This window comes from Zerene cesonia, chromosome 28 (assembly GCF_012273895.1).
Source record: "Zerene cesonia ecotype Mississippi chromosome 28, Zerene_cesonia_1.1, whole genome shotgun sequence".
Taxonomy (NCBI): domain Eukaryota; kingdom Metazoa; phylum Arthropoda; class Insecta; order Lepidoptera; family Pieridae; genus Zerene; species Zerene cesonia.
In genome coordinates this window covers 2,242,201-2,257,045 of record NC_052129.1, presented here as the reverse complement: position 1 = coordinate 2,257,045, position 14,845 = coordinate 2,242,201, and the positions used below count along the sequence as shown (strand labels likewise).

General features: G+C 35.4%; 1 protein-coding gene across 7 annotated transcripts in view; it reads left to right on the top strand.

The window, feature by feature from the left end:
* LOC119837550 (ankyrin-3-like) overlaps window positions 1–12,831 on the top strand; it is a 129,185-nt gene extending 116,354 nt beyond the window's left edge. For 3 of the 7 annotated variants that reach the window (XM_038363160.1, XM_038363158.1, XM_038363161.1), the window contains exons 24-35: window positions 601–804; window positions 1,082–1,230; window positions 1,854–1,916; window positions 2,717–2,843; window positions 3,519–3,647; window positions 4,225–4,317; window positions 4,765–4,882; window positions 5,478–5,590; window positions 5,840–5,912; window positions 5,993–9,199; window positions 9,904–9,979; window positions 10,592–11,550. In XM_038363160.1, coding sequence (XP_038219088.1) covers window positions 601–804; window positions 1,082–1,230; window positions 1,854–1,916; window positions 2,717–2,843; window positions 3,519–3,647; window positions 4,225–4,317; window positions 4,765–4,882; window positions 5,478–5,590; window positions 5,840–5,912; window positions 5,993–9,199; window positions 9,904–9,979; window positions 10,592–10,622 — 4,383 coding nt within the window. In that variant the 3' untranslated portion in view covers window positions 10,623–11,550. Of the gene's footprint in view, window positions 1–600; window positions 805–1,081; window positions 1,231–1,853; window positions 1,917–2,716; window positions 2,844–3,518; window positions 3,648–4,224; window positions 4,318–4,764; window positions 4,883–5,477; window positions 5,591–5,839; window positions 5,913–5,992; window positions 9,200–9,903; window positions 9,980–10,591; window positions 11,551–12,662 lie in introns of those variants that run through there. The other 4 variants (XM_038363159.1, XR_005288154.1, XR_005288155.1 and 1 more) reach the window with 4 other exon arrangements.
* Window positions 12,832–14,845: the final 2,014 nt, after the last annotated feature.

The following is a 14,845-nucleotide window of genomic DNA, read 5'->3' as shown; positions in this document are numbered from 1 at the left end:
GGCCTTATGACATGACAATTGTGGTGTCGTCTTTATCTACATAGCCTTATGATTCATCCCGCTGTTGTACACACACCTTTGTGATATACTGTTTCGCGGTGTGTACAATTTATCATATCCACACCTCGAGAATAGGGAATCGCTCAAATTTAAGTTAGCTAAATGCAGTTTCCTGCGCTTGCATTCCGCAGTTTTAAACATTCTCTTATGCTATACTATAATATCATTTTTGTTACCACGTCGTTGATTATCCCGATACAGATTTCCAATGCAAGACGTAATCAAACTCTACACAAACAGCAAAATAAGTTTATTTATATAGTGTGTATCCCAAAACAGATCCCAAAATCAGACAACCAACAGACTCTGAGCCATTAGGCCACCATTTGTATTTTCTTTCAATCCATACTAATATTAGAGTTTGTTTTGTTTGTTTGAACGCGCTAATTTCAGAAACTCGTGATCTGTTTCGAAGAATGCTTGTAGTTTTAGATAGCTCATTTATCGAGGAAGGCTTTTGGCTATATACGACCGGGACGAACGTCTAGTACAGTACATACAAATAAAGATGACCCACATACCCCACACGGGTGTCCGCAGGTGCAAGCGCTGTTCCCGCCGCAGGCGCTGACGAAGCGCATCCGCGTGGGGCTGCAGGCGCACGGCGCGGGCGCGGCGCTGGCGCGGCGCGTGCTGCCGCGCCACGCCGCCGTGTCGCCCGTGCTCACCGTCGAGCCGCGCCGCCGGAAGTTCCACCGCAGCATCACGCTCACCGTGCCGCTGCCGCAGCCGCCCGACCACAAGGTGCGGCCCGCTCCGGCTCCCGAACCTTCGTGGGCGCCACCCCACCACCCCCCACCAGCTCCATAGCCGAGGATGACTTAAAAAAACCTTTTGGGCCCAATTAAGAATAGATGCCTAATGCTTTGTATTCAAATAAGTAGAGGCAAATATCACAATACAAATTTGAAATACACCTGCGCAATTCGCAATATGGAGAAATTCAAATATCGACCTTAAATTTACTTTACTTAAATCATTGGATATTCTTCCAAAATATAACTTAAAATAATAATTCCAGGTGGTAGAAAAGCAATCGACATCGAACCTGCGACTGCTCTGCTCGATCATGGGTGGTCAAGCGCGAGCCGTGTGGGAGGACGTCACTGGCTCAACACCGCTGACCATCACCGACGACTGCGCCTCCTTCACCACCACGGTGTCTGCGAGGTACTATCATCAACAACACAATCAAATGTCATCAGAATTACTGAATTTATCATTATACTTATTACATTATAATATTAACAACTTTCTCGAACAGCAGAACAACTACTAGTTCTTTATTTAAAATCATGGACAGAACTTTTATTATCACTACACGCATATCCACTACCAGCTCTATTTTCACACCCACCGTCATCCACAATTTCACCGACCCTATTTACAAAACTACTGCCACCACTTTTGTCATTTTCACCATCAATACTATTTTTTTTTTATTTATTTATGTATTTGAAGGTTTGCCAGTAATTGTTACACAGATAACAAAACAAGTATACATCACATTAAACTTATTGCTAAGTGTACAATTTTTATTCATTTCATCACTTTGACCACCACTGTTAATAAAATAACTATCAACACTTTTGTCCTTACCATCATCAGAACTCCCAATAAAACCACTATCACCACTTTTGGCTTTACCACCTTCAGCTCTATGACCCTCACTTCACAAAAACACTACCAACACTATTTTCATCACTTCAGCGTTATCACTATCACTTCCAACACCAATCCATGTAATGTAATACAAAAAACTAATCACACTATATTATTTATTTCTGTTATAGATTCTGGTTGATGAACTGTCAAAATGTCAGCGACGCGACGAAATTGGCGACGGAGTTATACAGGTTAGTTTTATCATTTACTCAAATTCTTAGGAACGCCTTGTACAAGTTTTTGTATAGGTACCTCATGATTTTGCTAGTGGGAAATAAATACTTAAGCTCACTTACCTTGAACATGTATTTTTTTAATATATTCAGTTCCTAGTATTAGGCTATGGAGGCCCGTGGAGGCCCCTTTCCTTTTCCATACTATTGCCAGTCCATTCCTTCTTTCCAGACGTTATTCCTTTCCTTATCCCTTACCCTTTAAAAGCGGGCATCGCATTCGCAGAAGCACTGTCTCTGCGAATGTTCATGGGCGCTGGTGATCGTTTACCATCAGGCGAACCACCAGCTCATTGTTGCCCAAAGTTCATAGAAACCTAACCTAACCATAGGTAAATGAGCTATATTTTTTACTCTAATGAGCGAATGGCTTACATATAATTAGGTGTTATGTTCTATTCACTTATTCATCAAATATGGAATGTTGTCGCTTAAAAACAACAGGACAGTTCTTTGGAACCTTTATTATGTATATATAGAAAAATTTACATTTTTATTTTATTTTATTTTTTTATTTAAAAAGAAAATACATATTATACATTAAATAACGCATACCAAAAACCACAAAGAAAACATAATTGGAAGAGAGCAACTACAGAGCTTCTTGCCGGCTCTTCTCTGCAGGAACTACTTTCCGTACCGTTGGTAAATTTTAAAACTGTGTTATGACGATTCAAAAGTGCTCCTTTAAGAAGTCCAATTGAATGAATAAATATTTGAGTTTGAATAACTATAAAAAATCAATGGTTCTCTTTCAGACAAATGCTAGTAGTGCCATTCGAAGTGCGTATCGTTGTTCTGGGGAAGCGTTTGGACGCGCTGGAAGGTCGACTGCTCGTGCTTTACATTACCGACAGATACGCGTATGAAACTCTGCTGCAACAGGTCTGTGTTTCATTTTATTTGCGGTACAGAATAGTTTTTAAATAATATTAGTTTTGTTTCAATTAATATCCTATCCTACTAATATTATAAATGCGAAAGTTTGTAAAGATGTGTGTGTGTGTGTGTTTGTTGCTCTTTCACGCAAAAAGCTACTGAACCGGTTGCAATAAAATTTGGTACGTAGACAGTTGGACAACTGGAATAACATATAGGCAACTTTTTATCCCGATATTCCTACGGGATACGGACTTACGCGGGTGAAAACGCGAGGCGCAGTGAGTTTAATTATTAATTTTTAAAATTATGTCTCTTGTTACTCGTGACATGATGATGCATACTGCCATATTTGAACTGTCTCCTTGACTACCTTGATTTAAATCTGTCTTCCTTTCTCATATACCTTTTAACACGCTTTTGTTAGCTTCATATTTGTGTTTGTATGTTTATATGTCACAGACTCCTTTAGACTCATCTTTGACTCACTTTAAACGGACAGATTTCATTCAATATTTGTACACTTATCAAGGATGGTATATGGGTAAAACTACAATAATTTCATCTCCTGCACCGATATTAAATAATTTCCTTACGTATAATCTGTATAAGACCATGTAAGAAAGGAAATAAATTACATATTTTAAATATTGGTTAATTAAATTGTATACTATATTTCAGGAACACTACACAGAGATAGCGCACTCGACGTCCGTACGCTTTTTGGACGGCAAGGAAGTTTTCTTGGAATTTTCTGGAAACCTCGTTCCAGTGACTAAGTCTGGCAGTCAACCGCTGTTTACTTTTGAGGTTGGTTAACATATATGAAGCAATTTTTTTTTTTAAATATTTATTACGCTTTCAAAAATTATCAATCTCAAAAGAATCCTAACCAATGAACCCTATGAATATTAAAAATGAAAAAGTTTGTGGGCATGGATAGATGTATGTGTGTATGTTATTATTTCAGGAGAAAAGCTCTGAAAGGATGATACTTCACAGTTATGTAACTTATGATGTACCCGAATAACACATGAGCTTTAGAAGTACTTGATTTTGTGCGCGGGTGAAACCGCGTGGTACAGCTAGTCATAAATAATCAACTAATAGACATTACAGACACTTCATATAGATGAGGTTACACGCAGTTAATTGCTGTAAAATATCTTCTATCCATATGTATATAAAAATGGCTCTCTATTTCCCTTGGTCACGCCATTACGCGTGAATACAGAACCGATTTTAAAAATTCCTTCACCATTAGAAAGTTGCAATTATACTGAGTGACATAGACTATATATGTACCACTGGTAAAACCGGGCGAAGTGAAAAGTTTATTAATAAATGCATAAATTGAATAAATGAATGTTTTATTATACAATTACAGGCGTTCAAAGACAATCGCGTGGAGTTCACAGTTCGCGTCAAACATCACGAGGAGAGTCCCTCCGGCAGGATCTATTTCATGAACGAACCTAAGGTAAGAAAAAAACTAACTTCATCATCATCATCAGCATCAACAGTCCACTTTTGTTCCTACTGCAAGGACAAAAGGTTTTTTATTACTTCATCATCATCATCATAAGTCCATATTTTTTCCAACTGCAGGAACACAGGCTTATTGTGAGGGTTCAGGCCATTATCCAGCACATAGCTATAATGCTATAATACTACGCATATATTTTTGAGAGACACAAATGAGAATTTGCCATTTTTTCTTGTTTTGTTCCTTGATATCTCCCACTTTATTTAAAATGGCTATTTGTAAATAACTTCTCGATCTGTCTTCATGGATCTGTCTTCTTTGGACGGTTCTGAATTTGACCCATTCCGCTATCTTTACAATACTTTTTATGTGACGTTTAAAATTCCAAATTTAATTTTCTTGAATTTCTGTTGAATTAAAAAAAAATCCTTTGTTCCGCAGGTGGCGAAGGGCGAGCAGTCGCAGACGCCGGCGTGCGTGCTGGACGTGCAGCTGCCCGAGCGCATCGCGCCGCGCGCCGCCAAGAGCCAGCTCGACTGCCTCAACCTCGACCAGTCCGGTGAGCACGCACACACACACACACACACATACATAGTCATACTTATTTATATTAGTATCCTGAAACTCAAACTCAGTGACCTACTCTTGCAAGTCATAGCGGACAACTGAGCTGGTGGTTCGCCTGATGGTAAGCGATCACCACCGCCCATGAACATTCGCAAAGGTAGTGCCTCTGCGAATGCGCTGCCCGCTTTTAGTGGGTAAGGGAAAAGGAACGGATTAACGACTGGAAAGAAGGAATGGACTGGGACGGGTGAGGAAAAGGAAATAGGCCTCCGGCTCCCCCACTCACCGTACGAAACACAGTGGCATGCCACTATTTCACGCCGGTTTTCTGTGGGTTGTGGTACTTCCCCGTTGCGAGCTGGCCCAATTCGTGCCGAAGCGTGCTCGACTCCCACAATTAATGCATAGTAACTCATTTAAATGAGAACTAAAACATGTTTAAGGATAATGTTATTTACATTAATTGATAAGGTTTCAGTTTTGCGATGTGTGTGACTTTTGTGTTTCGTATATGAAAAGCTTCTTATTTAGAAAAGCAATAAAATTCTCTCTAATTTCTATATCATTGTATTAAATTTTACTTTAAGGTTTCGACGCACTAAAAGACGAACTAAGCTTCCACTGGGGTGACCATAACCACAGTATCGGACCGCCGTCTCTGCCCACACACCACGAGACCTCGCCACAACTCAACGGACACGTGAGTTAAAAACTATAATTACGTACAATATTATATGCAAGGGTTATGCTAATATATGTTCAATACATTTATACCCCTTTCTCGTACCTCATTACGTTTCTAGATCGACCTAAAATGTGCTTGTTGTCCCGTAGTCTTAGCCCATTTCGATAGAATAGTCTCGTTATTCCATAGTGCATTTCACATGGGTTCGAATCACGAGCTTGCGTTCATCCGTCATTAAATGCATTAAAATATTCCATTTTCTAGGACAAAACCATTGCAAATGGTAATGTGAAATTCACAACTAAGGACACGGATGATGTGAAACCTAAAGCTCAAGGTAAATATATAATAGAATCTTTTGTCATTACAATCGGAAAATATACTTGTCGATAATTGAAAACGCATTTAATTTTTCAGTGAACGGTGACTCAGTACACGTTGATTCTAATAAAGTCAAAGCAACATTCGATTCGGATGAAGACAAAACTCCAATGAATACATTGGAAAAAGGCAAAAAGAAATCAGAAGGTGGCTTTTTAGGAGGCCTAGCTGATAAAGTCAAGAACGTGTTTGGCCACAGTGAAGAGAAAGAAGACAGCAAAGAGTCATCGCCCAAACCAGAGCCTAAACCGAGAGAATCTAAAGATAAATCACCGCCGAAACCAGCACCGAGGATTATCAATGAAGATCTTCTAGAAAAAGTTGATGATATGTTCAAAGACTTGAAAGTCAAACCACACGTTAGAATTGATGACGATATCAATAATCAAGTATACTCGACTAAATTGATCGTCGACGAAGAGGATTCTCCGACTATAAAGGAAAAAACTGAAGTAGTTTATGAGCAGTATGAGAACATGCAACCCGTTGAAACTCCTTTGCGTAGTAAAAAATCCGATCCATTCCAGTTCTATGATGATTGCTGCAAAGGCCTGTATAAAAAAGGTGAAAAACATAGCCACGATGAAACTTCGAACTTGACTGACAGAATAGAAAATGTAAATTTCACCGTACATGAGACCATCCAAGAAATTGCAGACAGAGCTGAAAGCGAGTCCAAAGATGTTTTAGATAAACTTTACAAAGAGAAAGACAATCTAAAACAGAGGACATCTGAATTGCAAGATGATGTTACCAAAAATGGTGACAACTTTAAACACGACCTAGTCATCGTTGAGGAAACATTGAAGAAAAATGTTCATGACGGGGAAGATAAATTAAAAGATGCTATTAATGAAAAATCAGATAAAGTTGCTGTTACAGCACAAAACATAGAAAACGACGTTGACACATTAACTTCAGATGTTCGTACGCAAGCGACCGCTGAAATCGAGAATATTAAAACAACAGCTCAGGATATTGTAAATAATCTACTTAATCAAGCTGATTCAAAACAAAAGGATCATAAGGCACTTGTAATGGACTTTTTAGCCGCTGAACAAATTGAAGCATCTAAGTCATTAGACAGTACGTGCCAAGATATAAAGAAAGACGTAAAAATTAAAGAAAACGATCTTGCAAATACAGTTGAAGATATAAAACATTCTACCAAAGAAAAAATAACAGATATAAACGAGGACTTGAACAATAAAGTAAACAATATAAAGAATGATGCTAAAAATAAAATGGATAACTTGAAAGAAGCAACAGATGATAAAGTTAACGAATTAAGTGATGCATTTGACTCTGTAAAAGACAAAACGGGGAAAGCAGCTGAGAATGTGAAAACAAAGGCAAAAGAAACGAAAGAGAATATAAAAGCAGAGGGCAAAAAGAAATCAAAGGAAGGTAAAAACTTTTTCACAGGACTTGTACATAATATATTTGGCGAAAAAGAAAAAGTTGAGGATGAACTTAAAAACAGTGTATCTGAAGGTAAAAAATCCGCTAAAAAACTAATGAAACAGGCGTCGCAAATGAAAGAAGACGTTGAAGAAACCGCAGCTAAGAAACAAGAACAATGTCTTGATTTTCTTGAAAAGGAAACTCAAAAGGTAAACGATAAGAAGGAAAAGGCAATCCACAAAGGCAATGAATTAATTTCAAATGCACAAAACACGGCAGAAGCTATTAAAGAAGAGGTACATGATACAGCTGAATCTGCAGCACAAAATATTCAAACAAATACCCAAGCCGCTCTTAATAATCTCGAACAATTAAAGAATAATGTAAGTCAAGATGTAAACGTCCAAGCCAATAACCTAGTGCAAAATATTCAAGATAAAAGATATGAAATAGCCGAAGAACTCCATGAGAAAAAGCAAAATGCAGTAGACACTATACATTCAACAACAAATAAAGTAATAAATGACGTCGAAAACAAAAAAGAAGAAATTACACAAAATGTCCATGAACAAGCCGAAAAGCTAATAGAAAACGTAGAAAGTAAAACTAAAGATATTACACAAAATATCCACGAAACAAAAGAAAAAGTAGTTGAAAATGTGGAAAATAAGACAAGTGAAATTTTAGATGGCATACAACAGAAAACGGATCAATTTGCGAGTGACAAAGATAATTTAATAGAAAATTTGCAAAACAAAAGTACCGATATTTTGAATAGCGTGGACAATGCAAAGAATAACGCAATACAAGAAGTACAAGCTCAAAGCGTGCAAGTAATTGAAAATATTGCTGAGGAAAGAGATGCAGCTATTCAAGCGGCACAGTCAAAAAGAGATGAAATCGTTGAAAGCTTACATAATAAAAAAGACGAACTCACATCAGCTGTACAGGATAAAACAAATGCAGCTGCAGACGCACTTAAAAACACACAGACGGTAGTAGAACAAGTCGTTGAGAAGAAAAAGAGTGATTTAATAGACACTGGAGATTTTATACAAAATGCAGCCAATGACCATATGGATAGGATAAGACAAGAAGCAGAGAGCACTACCGAAGACATCAAACGAACAGCAGAGGAAGCTCTTAACGCAGTAGCGCAAAAGAAATCAGACATTCAAGCTGACGTTAGCACGAAAGTTGAAGGACTTAAGGATTCCGGCAAAGATCACTTAAACAGCGTGCAACATGCAGCAAGCGAGACAGTCGTACAAGCGAAAGAATCAGCAGAGCAAGCGTTCGATCACATCAAAGACTCGTCCTTGGGCGCTTTCGGTTCCATCGAAACCGCAGCGAAGGGCAAAGTGAACGACGCCAAGCAGCAATGGGAGGATCTGCAAAGTAGCACGCGGGACACCTTCGCGGAGATGAAGGATGAGGTTCACGGGTTGGAGAGCTCGGCGCAAGACACGCTGCACAGCTTACAGAGCTCGGCTGGCAACACTTTCGACAGCTTGGACGATTCAACGCGTGAAATAATGGCGGACGTACAAAACACGACGGGCAAAGCGGAAGACGCTTCCAAAGAACTGTTCGGCGGTGTTAAAGATTCTTTCGAAGGCTTCACGATAACGGCTGAAAATCAACTCGAAGATATAAAGGGCGCGGCGAATGAGAGGCTAGAGGAGGCTGGGCGGAGTCTAGATAAGGTGGAGAGTGACGTTAGTGAGGGTGTTAAGAAGACAGGAGCTAGTGTAGCGGAAGGTGTGACGTCAGAGGTCGATAAATTCGCGAGCAATCTCAACGATTTGGGCAACACTGTTTTTGGATCGTCCGGTAAAGGTATGTTTTTGAAAAAAAAAACGAATTCGTGCATTCAGTTTTAAATTCAATCGTATGTCCATAGAAATAAAATCGTTATTTGAACGTATAAATCGTTATTGCCAGAGGAATGTAAATAACTTGCAATGTATTGCACTGAATCGCACTGTATTACACTGAATCCCAATTCATTGATTTCACGGGCATTTATAATATTACTGGCTGCGCCCCGCGGTTTCACCCGCGTAAGACAGTATCCCGTAGGAATATCGGGATGAAAAGTTGCCTTTATGTTATTTCAGTTGTCCAGCTATCTACGTACCAAATTTCATTGCAATCGGTTCAGTAGTTTTTGCGTGAAAGAGCAACAAACACAGACACATCCTTACAAACTTTCGCATTTATAACATTAGTAGGATAGTATAGTATTATTATAAGTCATTAATTTGTTTGTTGGAAACTGAAAAGTCAACTTTTATCAAGATTTGCGCATTATTTGAACATTTCAAAGTCTTATAGAAAGAAAACTTACTTAAAATCGCGTTACATTTAAATGCTTTATATCTCTTCAAGTGCAAAGTTTCCACTTACTCAATTATATTTTGTTTTTTTTTATAAAAGAAAACTTCAGTAAAAGTCTTTTTACCTAACAATTATTTTTGTGTTCTTATAATTTTATTTTATTTGAATAATTTCAACAGCTTAAAAACCACTTTCTTACACAGGTTTTATGAAAGATTCGAGTAAAAAATTGCTTGAATCAGAGAAATCACAGTCTTCGCCACACAAAAAGGGCTCCGGGTAAGATTTGAAATTATTTATATGAAAGTATTATTATTTTTTAACATTAATGTATATAACAGATCCGATATCGATTAGCACAACTAATTCACATTTTATCATGTCAATGAAACACTTAAATTTAATGTTTTACGAAGTTCTCAATAAGAAACGTCTAAAGGCATTTTCATGTAAAACTGAAAAATTCGACCAAATGTTGTTTCTATGATATTGTTATTGAAAGATGAAAAACATATTTTTCATTAAAAATTATTATTAGTATGTATGTGTGTGTGTTTTATAATATACAAAGGATATTGCTATTTTTCCACCGACCTAAAAAAAGGAGGTGATTCTCAATTCGAATGTGTTTTTTTTTTTGTTTTTCATACATCGTAACTTTCGACTGAGTGAACCGATTATGATGATTTTTTTATTTGAAAGCTGCTGCCTTTCGTGAAGTAACATAAATATTTGATCTAGTTCTGACCAATTAAAGGTTAGGCTGGAAAATAGTCTTACGCTTAACTTAATATAACGATTTTATATAAAAATGCCTTATTTATTGAGAATTGCATACAATGTTCAAATGATGTCACATCGCCTGCGTCTAACACATGCACCGGCTTACAGAATACCGAAGCTTAAGAAAAAGAAGAAATAATCAGCGAGCGAGCAACGCCGAACGAACGTACGAGTGTAGATTTAATATTTATTGTTGTTAATTGTTCTACGGTTTATTTGGTTCACGGATCGTGTATCATTTAATAAATTTATAATTTAGTAAAGTTATAACTGATTTCGTTTTGATAAATCAGACAAATCTTTGAGCAATTTTATTATGATAGTAAAATCATGTGAAATCATAATTTTATTAATTTAAACTTAAATCATTTTATATGTATAATTTTTATTTTTAACACAGAAAGGAATTGATATGTCCCTACATATTGTGTTGATTTTTTATTTGAATATTGCTCCGTGAAGCAAATAATTGTAAATTCTCTATAATCTGTTAATTTTATGACGTGACGTCGCGCGGACGATTACGCTCGCGGAAGTTTGACGTCCAGTTTGTTCGTTAATATTATTCGAGAGACTATTTAAGCCATCTCCAATGTACAAAGAAGTACAATTAATATAGATGCGATTTCATAGAAATCGTTTTTTTTTTTTATTCAATCGACATTTTATTTATACAACTTAAATCAAGTTGAATCTTGCCTCTATCAATCATTTTGACATTTTATCGAATCGTAATATATTATTGGCTTTATGGCGAACATGTTTTTATTTGCAATTTGTGAAATAGTATATTTGTGTTGCATAATTTATTGTATTTTATCTAAGTGTAACGCTTGTACAGTATTTGACGGAATTACTTTTTATAAGTTTCGCAATTTCGACGTTACTAGCCTATGGGCTTAGCCATAGCTTTCGTTTTAGATCTGCTACGTTATTTATTTTTATACTGTGTCCTATTTTGTCTTTCGTAATTAATAATTGATAGATGTATGTATATTTAATGTCACAAAATGACGCGATTCTATGTGCTACTTTAAATATTTGAGAATAAATATGAATTGAACCTTTTTCGTTGTTTTTTTAGTAGTTTTACGTTTTGTAATGCTTCTTCGCTTAGCCTATGTCAGTTGATGTTGTCTTAAGTTATATTTGATTCCGAATTTGTTTAAATAGACAAATTTGTAGAAAACATTTTCAATGTGTTTTAAATCAACCGATGGTAAATAAAACTGGGATTTTTAATTATAGCTTTGCCGCTCAATGAGATATCTTTTACAGCATATGTTTTTGTAATGAACTGACATTATCTGCAGATGTCCGTGAGGTAAAGTAATTATAATCGATTCACGTCACCAACACACGGTCACATACACGAAATGTCACTAGATATTGCAGAATTATAATCGTAACTTTGCTTTTGTGAACATGGTTAAAGGTACATCGTTGTTTATTGTTTTATATGACAATTATAACTTGCCAAGATATAATTTTTATCATTAGAAGATAGGTTTTACTATATTAAGAGCAAATTTTTAGATATCAATTTTTATCCAATACTTTCTATTGACATAGATTTCTAAACGTAATATAAGTAAAACTGGAGGTTTTATATTGTTTACATGGTGAAAATTTCGGGAAGTCCCGATCTATCAAGTTTCAAAATTTCATCAAGTTTCGTACTTAATACATAAATATAATATGTTGTAATAGAAGTTACGATAAAATTCTAATATAATCTCTTAAAGACGAAACATTTTTGAAAAGCAAAGTTGCGAATATAGTTCTTATGCCAGAGGTACATGTCACACAATCGCCTGTTCACTGCATCTTGCACGTGTCGCTTGGGTAAGTTATTTTGCTATTTTATCATTTTTTGTACCATTTTTTATATTGATGTGTTCTTTGTGGTAAAAGAAATTCTAGCCAGTCAAGGTCTGTAAATATTCATAAAGTTTATTATATACTCAAATAAATGGTATATGGGTTCCTTTTAAAATGTTTCTATTCTTTTCTAGAAGTAATTAGATGAATTATAAGCTTTTAATCGTTAATGTACTATTTTAAATCTCTTCGACTCTTTTCTATCTATCGTCTGAAGTTGGCTGTAGTTTTATTAATATGTATTTATATATGTTTTACACTTATCAAATATTGGTTTTAAATTATATATTATTTACAGGTTTTTCTCAAAGTTGCGCCGCAATCGCTGAGTAACGGGAACCCAATGGCGAATCAATTGATAACATCCACATAATTTTAAATATAAATTCTTCCAAATAATGTTAAATTTCCCACGAGTCACCAATCTTTACTCCGCATTGTTAAACGGTACTCAATTTTAAGTCGATTAAAACTCGATATTTCGAAGTTAGAATATCCATAATCAGATAGTAAAGAAAATTATTTATTTATTTATTTATTTATACACTTTATTGTGCTGCAAAATACAAAAACAACTTATACTAAAAAAAAGGAGATACAGCACAGAAGGCGGCCTTATCACTTATAAGTGATGTGAATTGCCAGCAATAAAATATAATTTGAAAATTGAGTAACGTTTAATGATTCGGTTAATGGTGCTCAAATGAACTAATTATATAGTGTAATGTTATTGCTATACTCCTTACGATATGAAATAATCATAGAAAATAGATTTTAAAATTTCCAAAGCAATAGGTTAGTTTTTTCCAGAATTGGAAATTAAGTTCATGACTTACATACATAAATAATTGCGTATATATTTATATTCTTATGAAGAAACATGTACCTGTATAGAAATAATGTATACTGTTATGATTTTCATATAAAAAATTATACATATTCCAGTGGTAGGTAACTATCATGTGAATTATGAAAAACGATATTGTTTTGTCCTATATTTATATTATGTATTGAATATTGTTATTAAAATATCGTTAAAGTTATGTTATCAAAAATATTAAATGTTAAAAGTTAAGTCTTCATACCAATAAAATACGTTTTTTCTAAATTATCAACTTGTTAACTTGCCAAATTTATTGTGTTTCACTTAAAGAATTCACACTAAAATATCCTTTCATTAATCCTGCACCTTTATAATAATAGTTCGTTGTTAAAGTATATTAGGGTTATTACGAATGAGGGTAGTCAAATAAACACGTTTTTCCCATCCGTAGGTGCTAATATTGTTTTAATTAATTAAAATATATGATTAATTAACAAACTACCCTCTTAATAAACTAAGTTATGTTCGAAACTACCCTGCAATCGTGATCGCCCCAATGCACTTGAATGTTATATTTTTATCTAAATGTTTTCTTGTATAGGTAAGATTGTTGGTTGGATAAATAATTGGAGTTATTGTGATTTGCACAAATGCGTGTTTTCTAGGCCCCAATTTCAATTATTGAGAAAAATTTGCCCTTACTTCGATTGAAGTTAATCTTACCTCTTAAAGGGTGACGTCATCGTTCCTCATTGTTACTTTTAGAATTATGTTTCGTGATCATTTGCAAAAGCTTTCTTTTTTTCTTTTTTATGATGATAAAAAATTTAGAAATATAGCAATAAAACACACAGAGCACTAGAATAAGTCAACAATGACAATTTAACGTGTTTTGTACAAGTGTTCGCCATTTCAATAATAAGTTGGTGGTACTGTAATAGATAACGATTAGCAGACTACAAATTACGTACTAAAGGAATAGTCGCTTCATATACTCGTGTAGCTCTAGTGAATATCTTCATTAGCCGTTAATAACGTTATTAAAATAACATTCGTTTCGAAAGGAGTCGATTTTGTCATATCTGAGGGAAAAATGAAAAAAGAATACGTTATTTTTTAACAGTGTTATATATATTATTTCAAAATATATTTACAATGTAATCCAGTCCTTACGGGAAAGTGAGATGAATGGCGTATATAGATAATGTACTCAGAGTACATACTACCTACCTTTGTACCTTAAAACCAAGTACTTTTGTATCACAAAGAATTTAAAGTAAAGATTTATTTTAATCCAAACCGTACTAATTGCGAAGTTTGTGAAGATGGATGCATATATGTATGTTTGTTGCTCTCTCACGCGAGAACTACAGAACGGATTTTGGTGATACTTAACAGTGATGTAACGTGAATACAAGCTGTAACCCGCGGCGTCACTCGCGTGGTACCTATCCTACTCAGTAGCAAATTTCATATAGTTGTGTTCGCGTCAAAGAGTAACAAACATCCATCCGTACTTATAAACTTTCGCGTTCATAATATTAGTAGGATTTATAGACCTATGTTACACCTGCAGATATACTTGCTTTTGCCCGCAGTTTCGTCTGCGAGTGAAACCGGGGGGTACAGCTATCAGCTTTATAAATTGAAAATTATAA